This window comes from Nipponia nippon, unplaced genomic scaffold (assembly GCF_047370975.1).
Source record: "Nipponia nippon isolate SJK-2023a ecotype South Korea unplaced genomic scaffold, ASM4737097v1 scaffold_3, whole genome shotgun sequence".
Lineage (NCBI taxonomy): Eukaryota > Metazoa > Chordata > Aves > Pelecaniformes > Threskiornithidae > Nipponia > Nipponia nippon.
In genome coordinates, this window is record NW_028262347.1 from 53,819,374 (window position 1) to 53,835,394 (window position 16,021).

General features: G+C 43.2%; 1 protein-coding gene across 3 annotated transcripts in view; it reads left to right on the forward strand.

The window, feature by feature from the left end:
* Positions 1–16,021, forward strand: part of UTP20 (UTP20 small subunit processome component) — a 65,717-nt gene that overhangs the window by 36,495 nt on the left and 13,201 nt on the right. For all 3 annotated transcript variants that reach the window (XM_087766154.1, XM_087766155.1, XM_087766156.1), the window contains 19 exons: positions 374–518; positions 898–985; positions 2,359–2,502; positions 3,106–3,156; positions 3,248–3,400; positions 3,940–4,095; positions 4,494–4,634; positions 5,585–5,722; positions 7,031–7,170; positions 7,696–7,775; positions 8,606–8,895; positions 9,393–9,532; positions 10,011–10,167; positions 10,962–11,060; positions 11,679–11,846; positions 12,587–12,753; positions 13,679–13,820; positions 14,117–14,233; positions 15,072–15,242. In XM_087766154.1, coding sequence (XP_087622280.1) covers positions 374–518; positions 898–985; positions 2,359–2,502; positions 3,106–3,156; positions 3,248–3,400; positions 3,940–4,095; positions 4,494–4,634; positions 5,585–5,722; positions 7,031–7,170; positions 7,696–7,775; positions 8,606–8,895; positions 9,393–9,532; positions 10,011–10,167; positions 10,962–11,060; positions 11,679–11,846; positions 12,587–12,753; positions 13,679–13,820; positions 14,117–14,233; positions 15,072–15,242 — 2,687 coding nt within the window. The remainder of the gene's footprint in view (positions 1–373; positions 519–897; positions 986–2,358; positions 2,503–3,105; positions 3,157–3,247; positions 3,401–3,939; positions 4,096–4,493; positions 4,635–5,584; positions 5,723–7,030; positions 7,171–7,695; positions 7,776–8,605; positions 8,896–9,392; positions 9,533–10,010; positions 10,168–10,961; positions 11,061–11,678; positions 11,847–12,586; positions 12,754–13,678; positions 13,821–14,116; positions 14,234–15,071; positions 15,243–16,021) is intronic.

A 16,021-nucleotide genomic window follows, 5' to 3' on the forward strand; every position in this document is an offset into this window, starting at 1 on the left:
AATAAAGAAAACTGCATCTATAAATGCTCCAGCCATTTTAGGAGACAGTTACTACCTTTGAAGAACCTCCTTGGTACCTTTTGATAAGCCCACGCTTGCCAGGACTGTTACTGAAATCTGTGAGGAGAACTTTTATTCTCTGTGTGTGCTTTCTGTGATCCCAACTTACACGCGTTAGACTTGGTCTCAGCAAGTGCTGGTGCATGTTCCCAGCAGCCGGCTGCCCTACGCATTCATAGCTCCCATGGATTTTTTTTTTCTTCCACTGATGAAACCTCCTTTGTCTGTGTTTCTGCCTTTGTGTAGGGTTGGATCTCCTTTCTGTTGCTTGCAGCACAGAGTTGGGTGTCACTAACTGTTGTATCCCTTACAGAGAACCTCAGCCTAGGTTGCCGCTTGGTTCTACCTCATGTTCCTGCCATACTTCAGTACTTCAGCAAAACAATGTTAAATGTGGAGAAGGTGAAAAAGAAGAAGTATAGAGCTCAAGTCAGCAAAGAGCTGAGTATACTTTCCAAGTAAGTGATACTTTAGAGCTCAAAACAGTGAAAAAGTTGGAAGGAAGGAGGAAGAAGGAGGCTTTTCGTAATAGGTTGCAAATTAAAAAACATTATGTCTCATTGGCCTTGCAAGTTGCTGGTGACTGAGGGGAGACGTTTTCAGAAATGTATTCTAGCTGTTCCTATTGCTGGTACTCAAAACCAATGCCTCTTGTGGGTAGGAAAAGGTACAGAAATGCCTGCAGTCATGTGGAACTGAATACTTGGGCTGATACCATGATTTTGGTGGGTACGCTCTGTTAGCCTGGGTACAGATGGATGGGCTGACTGAGTTCTTTGTTCTATACTGGTGATTGGATTGATATAAAATTGTAAATTATCTTGTCTCACTGTGCAGGATCAGCAAATTTATACAAGAAAAGAGCCAGAATTCAGTACTTGTGAGCCTTCTCCTCCCTTTCCTTTATCAGAGTAACATGGAGCAGGTAGGTAGAAATTACTACCCCCCCCCGCCTTAAACATATATTTTTCTTTTAATAAAGTGGATTTGTTTAAGATGTAGTTAAAAATCTTAGTGCTTACATGCCATTTCTCATGATTAGCCTGAAATCAAGTCTTCATGTGCTTGTAGTCTGCTCAGCATGCTGCGCTATTGCATGTTGATGTGTACAAGTCACTGGATGCTTTGCAGGGATGCCAGTGTCCAGGCTGACTCTGTTCCCCCTTTTCATGGGGAAGATCTGCAGAAGTGTTTATGCAGTCTTTACTTCCTTTGCCACCGTAGTCAATCCACCAGATCCCTTGCAGTGTTTGAAATAAATGCTCTTCACTGTAGATTTTATGCACCCCAAATCCAAAGTCACAGCATCTGGACAGCAATATGAATACATATGGTTGAGCATGTGGTACATGCTGTGTAATGGGCAGTGCTACACTGATCTGTTGCAGGATGAAAGGCAAACATTATACAGTACTACTAACATGCTCCCATATCTCCTGCTTCCATTCTGTTCTGCTTCCACTCTTAAGGAATCTGTCTGTGGGTACAGAAGTGTATCTCAGAGCTGAAACTTCCCTAAAATCCTAAATTCCTCAGGCATGCAAAGCATATGGGCTGCAGTTGAAGGAAGCAGAGCTCTCCATGGCTTAGGCTTTTGTAAACTGTTAAATAAATCAAGCACTGAGGATACTGGTAGACTATTTTGTCTGGGTTTCCCTTGCTGCCAAACCTTGTTTTCAGAAATATAGTCCCATCTACAATGAATGAATCTGTTGATTATTCAGCTTGATTGCCTGAATCCTTGGATCAAGGCTCAGGTCTTGTTTTTCTTAGAAGACATGCAGCTGCTCAATGAGAGATTTTAGGTGTGCAGAAAGAACTGCTAGGCACCAACCTGTAGCTTCTGCTTTGCAAATGGTCATTTAATTGTTCACAGAGGATTCTTGTTTTTTAAATCACGAATCATAATGGACCATATATGATTTCCACTCAGGGAGACCATGCAAGTATACAGTGCTGTTAATGTTCGTTTCACAGGTTAAAGAAAGACTACTTTTTAAAGCTCTATTAGTTCTCCTGACCTTTGAGTCATTTGAGGAAAGACACAAAAAAGAAGTCTTCATCATGATGACATTCTTCTCTAACACTGTGCTTGTGTCTAATTGAAAGGTTTGCAAGTGCTTCTGAGCGATTTGATGATTGCATTGAGTGTGTCCTCCTAATTCTTTGTTCTCATTCAGTATCTGTGACCTGAATAAAATACAGCAGATTTCACTCTGTGTTTTGAAATATTTCCCAATGAAATGAAATAATCTCCTGAAGTTTCAGTATTTATTGACAGTTATGTGTCTCTTTCAGGGTACAGAAATTGACATTCTGGAGACAGTGCAGAACTTGCTCAGGCATTGCTCAAACCCTACAAGCTTTCTCAAACCACTGGCAAAGCTTTTTTCTGTCATCCATAACAAACTGTCTCGACATAAGTTGTGCTTGGTATTTCAGGTATTACATTTTTACTTGTCTTTCTGTGCTTTTTTCACTTGTTCTAAGAGATCAAGAACAAAACAAATAGCAGTATTTATCTTTGTTGTACATGAGCTTTAAAACCTTTTTAATCTACATCATATGATAGAAATTAATGAGCCGCACAAAGATTTGTAAAAGTTTTGGCTTACAGCTGGTTGATTTGAGCATCACCGGGCTTCTTTTGTGTAAGAGAAGCCAAATAAAGCACACTTCATCAGTAACAAATCCTGTATCTTTATGAAATAAGAATGGATTTCAGCATCCTGAAGATGATTTTTATTTGTATTCTTCTCTCACAGATTTATAGCAGTCAGGCTGTTTTGTACTCCTCTGAAGTGACTTACATAACTTATTTTTCGTCAGGAAAACCCAGGAAACACTCAGTGTAGATATTTAGAAACTTATGAACTTAAAACACACATCTTCCATCTTATGTAACAGTGGCTCTTATTAAGCTTCTAACAGGAGAAAGATTGATGATGCTGCTTTATTTTTTTGTCTCAAGTGGTAAAGTCTTGAGTTCTCCAAATTTTGAACAACTATAACAGTTAAACTGTTTTCTTTTATGTTTCTTTTTAGACTTTATCTGAGTTGGACAGTGAATTGAAGTATATTACTGATGTTGTTAAGGTATGCACAGTTTATTTGCTCACGTTTTTCCCCAACATTGTATTTTCATGTTTCTGGCCTTTTTCATGAATGACTTGTTGCTCTCTCTTAGCTGAATGCCTTTGATCAACGACATCTCGATGATATCGACTTTGATGTACGTCTGTCAGCATTCCAGTCAATCACAGCCCACATCAAGGAAATGCAAGCATTGGATATCAACTTCCTCATCCCCGTTATGCACAACTGCTTCTATACCATCCAGGTTGGCTGAATGTTCCTTCTCTTGCTTTGTGTACCATGTGTTCATGGTGAATCTAACTTCCAAATTATTTCCATTGGCTGTTTTGTGACACTGTGAAACATTCAGAGAGCGTATTTGAGTCTTCTTACAAACACCTGTTTTTAAGTTTTATCTGCTTGCCTTTTCATCTGTGTGTCCAGAAGGGCAAATACAGTGCAGCAAGAAGGCTCACTGAAGCGCAGTGCACCTTTCTATCAGTGAGCCCTCGAACTGTTCAGTCAATTTGTACTGTATAAAAGGCATATTACTGTCTTGAAAGGCTGCTTTTGATGCAGCATGTTCTGGTGTATGGGCCTGCTGGTTAATCTAAAAGGATTTTTCCTGATTGGAAGGCTGGGCATTAATTCAAGACTAGAACTTCTGCAGGAAGGGTCTCAAGAGTCACTGCGTCTCTACAAGCCTTGTTATGTTGTGTCCAGTGGTACTGTTCAGTCCAATCTTTTGGGAAGAAAAAGGTGTTACATCCAGACTCATGTGGTACAATTTCTTCATCCACTCAGCTAGGGGATATGGCTCTTAGTGACAACGCAAGCCTTTGCTTGACCAGTTTTATCCGCCGACTGGCAGAAATGGACCACACAGAAGATGACTACAAGGAGCTAATCCAGCACACTCTCCTGGAGTCTGTGAGAAGGGGGCTGAAGAGTAAGACTGAGGTAAGGCAGTGCTATCTGATTACGCATGTCCAGCTGTCTTCAGGACACCAGGGTATATGAGACATTTTATGGATGAGTTTTTGGAGTCCCTTGCTGGGATAAGAAGTGCAGGTACCCACTGTAAACTTACCCTTCATTTGAAATCTTATAAAAATCTAAAAAGTTATAGAACTCAGCTGTCTTGTTTCCTTTCCATTGTTCAGGTTTTCTTGGTTGTAGCTCATTCTTTGGAGGGGAGACTTTAATTTATGTGCAGTCCAAAATATAGGTGTATTTGCTGTTACCAAAGAATAGGACTTCCTGGCCTGAAACACTTGTAAATGACAGCACTGCTGTTCTGAGGAGTATGTAGCAACCTTTCTGAGGGGTACTTAACATTCACTGCTTGCTGCTTGCAGAACATCCAGCAGGAGTACACATCATTGCTTTCCTGCCTCATTCAAACGTTCCCAGCAAATCCTGAATTCCGGGATTTGGTCCAGTTGACCAACCGCCATGATCCTGACATGGACTTCTTTGAGAACATGAAACACATGCAGGTAAAAGGTGACAGGCATTCCCTAGTGCCTCTCTTCCCTTGCCAAAGCAAAAGCATTTTACTGTGGGATAGTGTTTTTTCCAAAGCATCTATGCACTGTGTATACAAAGAAATTGCACCTGTGTCATTAGATTATTTTTTTTTTTTTAGAAAAAAAGGGGAAGGATGGGCATCGTCATATGGGCGATTGCAAATCAAATTCATATTTCTAGATAGAAATTTCTTGGTTCTGTGATTTATCAGCACTGGTTTTTACCTCCCCCTAATTTAGCTAAAAGAATTGCTTCATTTTAAGTGATTGTTCATGATCCTGAGCAGGCAACTCCAACAATTACAGCCTGTGTGTGAACCAGCCCACAGTCAGCAACAATGTCCTGAGGATCCCTCTGACATAGGCAGGGAAACAGGTCTTTTTGTTTTTAATAGCCTGTTCCCTGCTACTCTCTGTCTGGAGACTCTGCAGCCCCTTTTCATTCACAGGCCTTTGTAATATAAACGTTGCACAAAGCCTGGTCTCCTGTTTTTTCTTGCAGTGTGAAAATAGAGCATTTCTCCTGCTTTCAGAGATTCAATCAGAGAGCGCCTTTGCTACATATATGTAGAGTCTGTAGTTATATGTAAAGTCTATATTTTTCTCCTCGTGATTTTATTAGGCCTTCTCATCTTGTATCAGTTGCCTCCCTTGTCTGATACCTGAAGATGGCACAGTCTTATGATTGTGAATTCACAGTGAAATATCCCATTGATTTGGAATATTTATTGAGGCAAAAGGCTAGTGAAAGCCCAGAGGGTGAAGGAAAAGGGCATGGCATGTCCTTGGGAAATGACCGTAATATGTTTATGTCATTACTTAAAATAGAGGCATTTTCAGAACTGCTGAATGTATGTGCTCCCTCGTGCTAGCTGTGGCTCAAGGGCCACCTCATTCACTGTCTCTCATGTCTGGTTCAGATCCACAGGAGGGCACGAGCTCTGAGGAAACTGGCTAAGCAGCTCACTGAAAACAAGCTTGTGCTTTCTTCCAAATCCCTGCAGAACTACATCATGCCTTATGCTACTACTGCCATTTTTAGTGAAAAAATGCTTAAGGTAGGCTTTTAAATTGAATGCATCCATTTTGAATATTTTCACCTTTCTTGTATACCATTCTCCTTAAAAGACTAAGTACTTTAAAAGACTGATAGGTTTGTAGAGTGTTCCCCTTTCAGACAAGAGTGCTGTGCTGCTTTTGGTGGCAGAAAGAGGGTTTGGAAGGTGCAGATGCAGTCTGGGCCCAATCCTGTATCTGCTAAACCTGTCCTGTTTCTCAAAGATGGATTTCTTAACTGTTTGGGGTTTGGGTTTTTTATGGTTGGGTGTTTTGGTTTTGGGGGGTTTTTTGTTTGTTTTTTTTTACTTGGGGTTATATTTGTTTGTGTCTTTTGTAATCACGTTATTATTTTTTCCCCTCTGCCTCCAAACTGCTCTCTTCCTGTTCAATTGTGAGGTTAGTCACTCTTTGGCAGCAGAGTGTGTGTGTTGGGGAACATAGGCTGTGCTTAGTAATTGAGGTGGGAATAAATACTGTTTTCTCTAGAGTTAACGGAGGAACTGCAGGAATCAGCTGAAAACCTCTGAAATCATTAGTAGCTTTGTAATTAAAGTTTGAAGGGTGACATTTTGTTAGTCACTTTCCATACATTTTATTGAAAACATATGCGGTGAAATTACTTGTAATGTCAATGTGGATAGACTTTCTACTTCTGACTTGGAAAATCAAGGCTTCACACTTCTGTACAGTTCCCTGCACACTATTAGGAGTACAGCAGAGCTGCTTATGTCAGACCAAGCAGGTGTCTAATTCGCTTACTGTCAGAAATATTCTTCTGAAGCTGAAACAATTAGAGCTTAGGCATAGGACCCAGCACCTGCAGCTATACAGACTGCGCCCATCAGTAGAGTGATTGCAGTCGCTTTGACCAATGGGAAGCAAGATGCGTTGCTTGAAACCTTGGTGAAGAAACAAACACATTTTATTTCACATCAGAAATGGGGTAACAAGGTGTATTTCTAGTTGATCAGCATAGCCCAGCGGTGTGCCATGTGTCTGTGGTAAGATATCTTGACTGGTTTTTAGTTCTTCACACAAGTGAGCCCATAGATTTAGTTATGTGAGAAAAGTTAAATGTGTGTGCAGAAATATTTGGAGGAGGTGGGTCTGGAGATCTGCTTGGTGAGCTGTGATTTTATTTTATTTTTTACCTGGTGACCGGGAGGAGATCTAAAAGAGCTGAATACCAAGCATCCCCTCTAGACAGACATTACTGCTTCTGGCTCTTGTTGGTTTGAGTGAAGTATGCTTTAGACACGTGTTCAGCATGAATACTAACAGCAGCTGAATTTCTGTCTTTTGGGCAGCATGAAAATATGGTAACAGCCTCGGTTGAAGTTGTTGGAGCTGTCTGCCGACATCTCTCATGGTCAGCATACTTGTACCACTTAAAGCATTTCATCCATGTCCTGCAAACAGGACAGATCAGTCCAAAGCTGGGAGTCAGGTAGGTACTGTGAGCGATGCTGTTCTAGGTTTCTCCAAAGACTGCTAAGGCAAAATTCAGTGTGTTAAGGAGCATCACATGGATTTTAGCCTCTTCCCTGGGATGAGAGATTGCCCCCTTTGAGGTGGGCTTATGCAAGTAAAAATAGGCACGGCCTTTCAGTTCAATGTGACTGAGCTATGAAGGATTAACAGGTCTCTGCTTTATTTGTGTCTCACTGAGTGCATGCCAGCGTTAGCAGCTTCTGCTCCTGTCAGGCTGTCCCTGCTCTTGGGACACCTCCGTTGCTCCAGTACCACTGTCTGTGAGGTTTCACAGTGAGCTAGGTCACTGAACGCATCTAGCTGAAAAGCAACCAGTTTTTATTTCCTGGCATGTTATTTCAGGATAAACCTCCTTAAGCTGCACTGTCACCGAGTCTGAAATTCTTTAAAAAGCTCTTTTAAGGTTTTCCATTGTGTTGGTCTATGCAGCTTCTCCTTTTTGGGTGGAGAGCTGATCTCTCTTTGTGTTTTCCTTCCACAGCTTGTTAGAGACAGTGCTGGAAGCCTTTCATTTTGACCACAAAACACTTGAAAAGCAGCTTGTGACCATTGAGAACCAAGGTGAGCTTTCTGCTCCTGATTGTAGAAACACTACCTCTAATTGCTCAAAGTGCAGCTAATCGTAATTTTGTGTTTTACTCTTGAGGTCAGCGACTCCCAGCTTTTAAAAATGTCCATATTGGACCTCCTCAGGAGCGATGCAGACTGTCCTCCTGTGTGTTGACTCAGTGAGGAGACGTGGGAGGAACCATCTCCACATTACCTCTCCATCCCAGGCCTCCATAAGCCAAAACAGCCTAGTCTAGGTTTATGCAAATCTGGGGGGTTCTGCAAGGTCTGCACCCAACCCTGTGACTGCTGCCACATCTCAGTTTTTTGTCCTCGATGTTGGCTGCTCTCATTGTTATCCACAGCCTAACCAGGGTGCTGTATGCTCCGGCTTTGCTTCCCCCACTGTTTCATGGGAAAAAGTGGTATCTTTGGCTTCTTCACCGTTGTGATGTTGGAGCCTTTGGGATACTCTGAGGAAGGAGGATGATATCTCACAGCTGTGCTTGTCAGTACCTCTTGCCTTGTGAAATTCTCAAATGTAAGTGAATGGCACTTCTCTAAGGTTCAAACACATTGACCTTTGCTAAGCTGTCTGTGGAGTTCAGCCAAAGAGCAACCTAGTCTTTGCTTTAAGCCTTGCTCTGAGGGGTGATTATCAGAAACCGGCATGCCAGAGCTTCTCTACCCAGTAGAACAACTCTGATGCTTAGTGATTGTTTGCTGTCACTGATGATAGGTGGGAGCTTTGTCCAGACCAAAGCCATCACAAGAGTCTCTTTTAAGGGCTCAATTTTTGTGGCCTCCTGTATTTACCTGTGCTTTTGACAATTACTTGACAGAAGCTACTGCCATGGACCTTGAGCCAGTGGTGGAGGGTGAAGAAGCCATGGAGCTGGAGCAGAGTGAAGGGGAAGAGGAGGTCGTTGAGGAAAAGAAAGGGAAGAATCTCCCTGAGGAGCCAGCAGAACCTGAGCAAGCAGCTGAGACATCTGAAGATGCTGAGCAAGTGACCAAACCTGTTTCTTTCTTACCCCGAAATAAAGAGGAGCTGGAGTGTCTGATCAAACACATTCAAGATACAGTTACAGTCAACATCTTGCCTAAATTGCACAGGTGTATTGTTGCAAAGGTGAGGAGCTGGCATTGGAAAGGTGTTTTGCAGCCTGGGCTGCTACTATAAAGGCTGGGGCACTACTTCAAAAAACCCAGTGGAAGTGCAGCATATAAAAAAAAAAAACGTAGGCACAACTGGGGAGAGACCACCTGAAAGCAAAAAAGAGGCTTCATCCCCTTTAGTGTGTCATGGAGATTACTGACAGACCCTCTGGTCAGTATCCGTGTGGTGTCTTCACTTCCCTGCCGAGAACTGGCTTGAACTATACAAGTGAAATGATTCGCTTTGTGCAGGCTGTTGAAAAATTCTCAGCCACTTGCTAGTACCCAACTGAGCTTCTGTATTGAAAACACAGGGATCCATCTCACATGTCCTTTAGTTGTCTGGGTTTTTCCTGTAGTCGGCAGAGGACAGCAGGTTGCCTTGTTCACCTCTTCTAGGGTTTGTTGAGAAAAAGCAAGATTTGTTCATGTATATTAAAAGTGCATTGTGTCTTTCTCTGTCTTAAAAAGGTTAAAAGAGACGAGGAACACAAGCTTGTGAAATCCAGCGCTGTGAATGATGACGAGGTAGTTCGTGTTCCATTAGCTTTTGCAATGGTCAGGATGATGCAGTGTCTTCCCCAGGAAGTGATGGAGGCCAACCTGCCAAGGTAAATCCCATCAGAGCTCCTTAAATGCTGCTCATTGTGCTGGGAATGAGTGCAGGTACCTTTCTCAAGCTGTGGTTACATACAAGGCTAAATCCAAGAGGGGCATCCTAACAGTCCTTAAATACTTTTTTGGAAACTCATTTTCCTAGTGCCATTCCCCTCTGTCAGCATTTGACTTCTCTAAAGCTAAGTTTGAAAGGAACGTGGTAAGTCCTTAAATAAGAGCAGAGCTGTGAAGCAGGGTGCAGAGGTAGGGGTGGCAGAGCTGCGGAGAGAATAGTGTACAGAAAAAAAGGACAATCTGTAAAGTATCTTGAAGGACAGTAGGTGTGTGTGTGACTATACAGCCTTTCTGTGAGGCTGGCTTTGACTATAGCTCTGGTTGTAAAACATCCCTGAAAAGCAGCCTCCCTAGCTAGCAGTGTAATTAGTTCTGCTCTCTTCGGGGGTGCACTAAGCTGTCTATCTCCATTTCCAGCATCCTGCTGAAAGTCTGCACGTTTCTGAGGAACAGATTTCAGGAAATCCGGGACATTGCCCGTAACACCCTCACTAAAATCATGGAAGTGTTGGGAGTGCGGTACCTTCTGTACATCTTAAAAGAGATGCAGTCTACTCTCGTCCATGGGTACCAGGTAATGCTGAAATTCTTCCTCTTCTACTCTCTGTAGGTTTTTTTAAACATATTAGGAGGAGAATCCAAAGGGAAGTTGCTACTGAAATTCTTTTGCACTGCTAGAATAGCTTGGTATAATACGACTAAATACCATTGCTAGTGCCTGCGTGAGTCTTTGTTATGCCAAGTGTCAAATGAGGGTCTGTACCCAAAGAACTTGGAGTCTAAGCAGGGAAGAAGAGAGCATCTCCATCTTCCCAGTGAAGAGCTGAGGTTTGGTGGTGAAGGATGAATTTCTGATTCCCATAAAATTAGTGGGAATCTTTCCAGTAAGTTCATTAGGCCCAAGCATGATCTGAGGTGAGTTGCCACAGAGACTACACAGACAGTATGTGGTGATGTTAATTGAAGCCTTGCTTCCTAGGTCAAGAGCCAAGGCTCTGACTATTAATTCGTCTTTCCTCTTTCCACAGTGGTTTGGCTTAAGAATGATTTTTTTGTGAATTACCACAGTGGAATGGCATGAGCTTCTGGCCGCTTTAACAGTCAAAGCGCCAATTAGCACAGCCTAAAAATACCAGTAAGAGCACTGGGGAAACAGGAGGTTTTCCTGCCGGTGTGTGGAGGGACAGGGGTCCTCTTCCTGATTGCTGGTACATGGATTCTTGTCCTCCCAGTGACTTTTTTCTGTAACGAGCACTCAAGTGCAGTGTGTGAGTTGTGATGTCTCTGCTGTGGGAGTCTCCCCATCCAGTATTATTAAAAAGGTCTATGCAGGGGGTTGGAAACATGGTCTGTTCTCTTCTTCTCTAGCTCCATGTGCTGACTTTCACTGTGAACCTGTTACTGAAGGGCCTTACTACCAGGCTCAGTGCTGGTGATTTGGACCCCTGCTTAGATATCCTGATTGAGGTAAAAGCTATTCAAAATTGAAGGGAAGAGCATCATGAAGTGCCTGGGGCAGGCTCTGGGTGGAGAAGGTGTTGCGTAGATTGTCTCGGACTTGGTGGCAAATGGGGCTGATTGTGTGTGTACTGCAAAGGAAGGAGACTGTTTTCTACTGAGGCATCAGCAGACTCCTTGTAGAGTAGAAAAGTATCTCTGGAGCTGTATCCTAAGCCCTTCACCCTGAGAGGGAATGGATTTGAGATTAAGATAGCTAACTATGTTTCCCTGTACTCTAAATGGCTGAGCCAGTCAACAGACAGCTAGTCAGTGCGGTCCAGGGAGCCCAGTAGCTCAGCTGGCCACCTAGATGGGGTATATTTGGATGTCTTGGTCTGACTGCAGTCCCACTCCTTGTATCACACCACCACAGAGGGGTGTGAGAACAGCTTCTTCATCAGGGGTGTTACCTGTCAAACTGGGGTGTTTTATGTTGACAAAGGAAAGGTAGACATGATTTGTGGGAAACCTGGAGAATTGTTTTTTCTGTGAGTGGGGAAAAATAGTGTTATTCTGCTGCTACTGGAGGAATCTGGCTCTGCTTTTCTGCTCCTCTCATTCCCTTCTATTGCCTGATTTCCAAAGATTTTCAACCAAGAGTTGTTTGGGAATGTAGCTGAAGAGAAGGAAGTGAAGGGAATTGTCTCCAAGGTCATGGAAGCACGCAAGAACAAGAGCTACGATTCCTATGAAATTCTTGGAAAGTTCATAGGAAAGGGCCAAGTGACAAAACTTATTCTGCCACTGAAAGAGGTAAGAAAAGTCAGCCAAAGTCTTTCTTAATTCTGAGTGCTCTCAGTTCTGTATGGTCTAAAAGAAATTCTAGAGCCTCCAGGTGGCTACTGTGACATTTCCTATATAATCCCTCTTTGGCTTCCCATTTTTTTTTTTTTTTTTTTTTTGGAAGGCAGTATGCACCCAGCTCATAATGAGCAAAATGAGACTTTGCTATTGATGTCCAGAGTGGCAAATGGTGTTCTGGGAAGCTTCCCCCTGCTAGAGAGGCAACATCCCACTATGAGTTCTCCATGCCCTCTCCCTCTGCCAACTCTTGTTAATGCCATTTACTCTGGAGCTCCAAAGTCCTGGAAGCCTGCTCTGTGGTTTGATATTTTGTGCATGAAGGAGATGTCACCAAAATGTGTTCAGGCTCTGTCCATGTGCAATAATTGCCTTTTCAGAGATGCATTTTTTTTTTTTTAGAGTAGAGTGCAAGCTCAGGCAGAAACGGAGCCCTGGTTTACTCATGAGCTCTGGAGTGTCCTGGTCGTGATAGGTGAACTGGCTGGAGTCTGAGAAGAGGCTGGAGAGAAAGGGAGGGATGTTGGGGCAGAGCTGAGGCAATGGGATACTGTTCATGTAGTGAGCTGGGGACTTAAGGCAGCAGGTGATGAGGGAGGAATTGTTCTGGCTTTTCCCATGATTTCTGAATATGGGTGGCAGATCACTGTCCTCGTGTTGCCCTCCTGACTCTCATGGTTGTGCCTTTGCAGATTCTGGAGAGCACCACGAGCTTGAAGATAGTCCGGAAGGTGCATGAGGCGCTGCGTCACATTATGGCAGGGCTGATCTTCAATTCAGACATGAACGCAGAATCTCTCCTCCTCCTCAGTCACGGTCTCATCAGTGAAAACTTGCCTCTGCTCACTGAGAAGGCCAAGTGAGTTCCAGGATGTTATCCAGATGGTCTGTTATCAATTGGGAGGTTTGCTTGCAGAAATGGCAGCTCTCAAATCTAACTGGTCAAATGTATGAGGGTTTCCTTGCTTTCATTTGCCTTTTGTTTTCAATGTTAGTGAATTATTTGGGCAGTCAGAGGGCAAGGAGGAAGCTTGGAAATGGGAGTGAGCACTTGCTGAACTCATGGGAGTCTACTCTTGCAAGTGCTCAGGCCTTCAGTAAAGCTTTTTTACCATCTGGTAAGCTGGTATATCCATTTGGGCGTTTGGATGAAGGGACAAGGGGCAGTATTTAGAAGCGAGCTACAAACTGCTTGGGTTCCTGGGCATCTTCATGGGGTCAGGGACAAGAGAAACTGTGGTCTGTCACTGTATCACTTTGGTGCTGGTGCAGAAGTCAGGGAGAACCATCAGATTTCCTCTCCATCTGGTGGTGTCACTGTTGAGAGCTGGGTCTGGGTGTCTTGCATTTCCTATGTTATGTAGGCCAGCTTGCTCTAGGATCTGACTGCTGTTTGCAGACTTCCTAGAGCAGTTTTTATAACCTATCAGAAATTGAAGTAAATATCAGTAAATGAAGTGCAGCGGGCAGTGGCAGGAGGTGTATTTGCTTGAAGGAACTACCAAAGTTTGTCTGCCCACTAAGAAGAAAAAAGTGGGGATGTTATGCAAATCAGCATGCATTTGTTATCTTTGTAACAGTGATATTGCTCTCAAGTCTGAGAGTCCCGTCTGTCATGCTGATCTGAAGTTTGTTTTATTTCATTGTGTTCTGGCTGTGACCTGCTGTTGCTTGCTGTGTGGGTAGCAGCTGAGCACAGTCCAGCTCTCTTCACTCCCAACAGCAAGCTTGTTGCAGAGAGAGCTGAAATCTGAATATTCTCCTTGCCATACACTCCTTTTCAGAAAAAAAGTTGCCCCTCCTCCAGATCCTCGGCTGCAACCGGAGAGCTGCCTCCTGCTCCAACCCACTCCCACCAGAGGAGGGCAGAAAGCACGTGTCAGCAGCAGGACTAACACATATATCTTGGTTGATTCAGGACTTCGGGTAAGGATCTCCTCAGATACAAAGCTTTGCAGTCAAAATTTTTGTTAAGTGTATCCAAAAGAAGGTGTTCTGGATATGTTGTGTTAATAACATAGCCACTAGCCTTAACTTTATTTTGCATGTGGTAACTCCAATGGTGCCTCTTAGAGAGCTATAAAAAGCACTCAAGCTGTTGCAGATATTTGAATGAGATATGGCGTAAATTCTGCTATAACCTGAAACAATGTGGGACCTTACTTGACTTATTTGAGTCCCAGCCTAACCTTGAGACGAATGCCCTGTGTTTTCTATGCCAGCTGCTGCACATGAGCCTGAAGAGGTCCAAAGTAAATTCTTCTGAGGAGCATGCTTTGGAAATGTTAGACCCTTTCGTTCAGCTGCTTATAGACTGCTTGAAATCTATGGATGTCAAGGTACAGTTCTGAGCTGGAGTCCGTCTGTTCTGTCTGTTCTACTAAGAAGGGTCCTGCCCACAAATGTCATCTTGCAGTTGATCTGCAAGAGAAGAGAAAGACATCCAGTTTTCAAACCTGATTTCTTAGGTGTGCAGATTAAGTTGTTTGAGGACATGATATCCCAAGGGGGAGGAAGGATTGTGGCTGATGGAGGACTGAATGCTCTGGCCCTAGTGCTGCAGATTCAAGTATGGACAAGTTCTCCTGGAGCATTTTCATACAAGGACTTTGCAGACTTCGTAGGCTATCTATGAGGAGGTTCATGAGGTCCTATGTCTGCTGGGAGCGCTCTTGTCACAATTGTGGTTTCTTTTGATCCAACTCTAATGTCTTTATTCTCAGCACCACAGACAGCCTCCTTTTTGGGCAGCTTTGTGTTTCAGTGAGCCTAGGAGGAAATCTGTTTAAACCTTGAGTTTCCTGGGAATGGAAGGCATGCCTCATTACACTATCAGATACCTGGAGCAGGGCTTTCAGGTGACCTGGGTTTTTAGCAGAGCAACTTCTATGCCTTGAAGGCACCTCTGCTTCAGAAAGAGTTCCTGCCATCTGCTGAAACAACATGGTGTTAATGTCTTTACCTAGTAAAATCAGAGAATTAGGGAGTGGCAGAAAGTATTTTTAGAACTGAGAAACCCTTTGTATTACATATGAATTGTTTGAAAGAGGTTGATTTTGTTAGCTAACTGCCTTTTACCACAGTTGCAGATAGCCTGACCACGTCTGTAACAGAGTGAGAAAAGTGTTCTGTCAGTGTCGTTGTACCCACATGCTGTCCTTTGGCTCTGTCTGACAGGTGATAACTGGTGCTCTGCAGTCCTTAGTATGGATTTTAAAGTTCCCTTTGCCTTCTGTCAGTACAAATCTGGAGCCACTGATCAAGCAACTTTTCCTCTTGCTGAAAGAATTTGCCAAGACAGGAGTAGCCAAAGGCCAGAATTTCCACCTGGTTGTGAGCTGTTTCAAAGTAAGTCAGACCAAGCTCTGCTCTCTTCTACTTTAGGATTAACTTTGTAGAATGAGACTCTTTAAACTGCAGATCCCTGCTGCAGCTGTCCCTGGAGAGGTAGCCTGGAGATCACAAGGTAGCAAGGGAAATGTGACCTTGCTGATTCTTTCCCAAGTGTAAACTTAAAGAAAGTTACCCCCCCAAAATGCACAGCTTGGATCTGAAGAAGCGTTTTTATAGAAGCATGTTTGCCTTCCTTCTTTCTTAAAAGAGTGTCTTGTTACCACCCTGTCTTTTGAGAGGCATCAATTTTGTACTTAAGTAGCTTGCTTTTACCATGATTCATTGGAGTAAGCCCTTGCAGCTGAAGTGAGACAAGGGAAGGAGGCAATTAATAGTAGTAATAACTACCCTTACGGTGTGCAGTGTCTTCCTGTAGATGGCTTCTAAATGTGTTGCTGAATTAATTACAGCTTTATGATCACAAGAGAAAGTTAGAGTAATTCATGCTGAATGCCAGTGCCAGAAGAATTTTCCCCTCTTCCTGGCTGTGTTCCTGCATCATGGTTCATGTCTGTGAGCACCCCTACTCATTTCAAGGACTAGTCTGAATTTGTGTATTTGATTGTGTTCAGTTTTTGTCTCAGAATTGCCAGATCAAAGCAAAATGTGATGAGAACAGTGTTAGCTGCATGTTTCAGAACAGCAGTTTGTCTTTTCAAACCTAAGTGCTGTAAACAGCCAGGCTTTGTCATGGGCTTATGTTTTATGGCACCGCATGTGTATTGACAATGTGG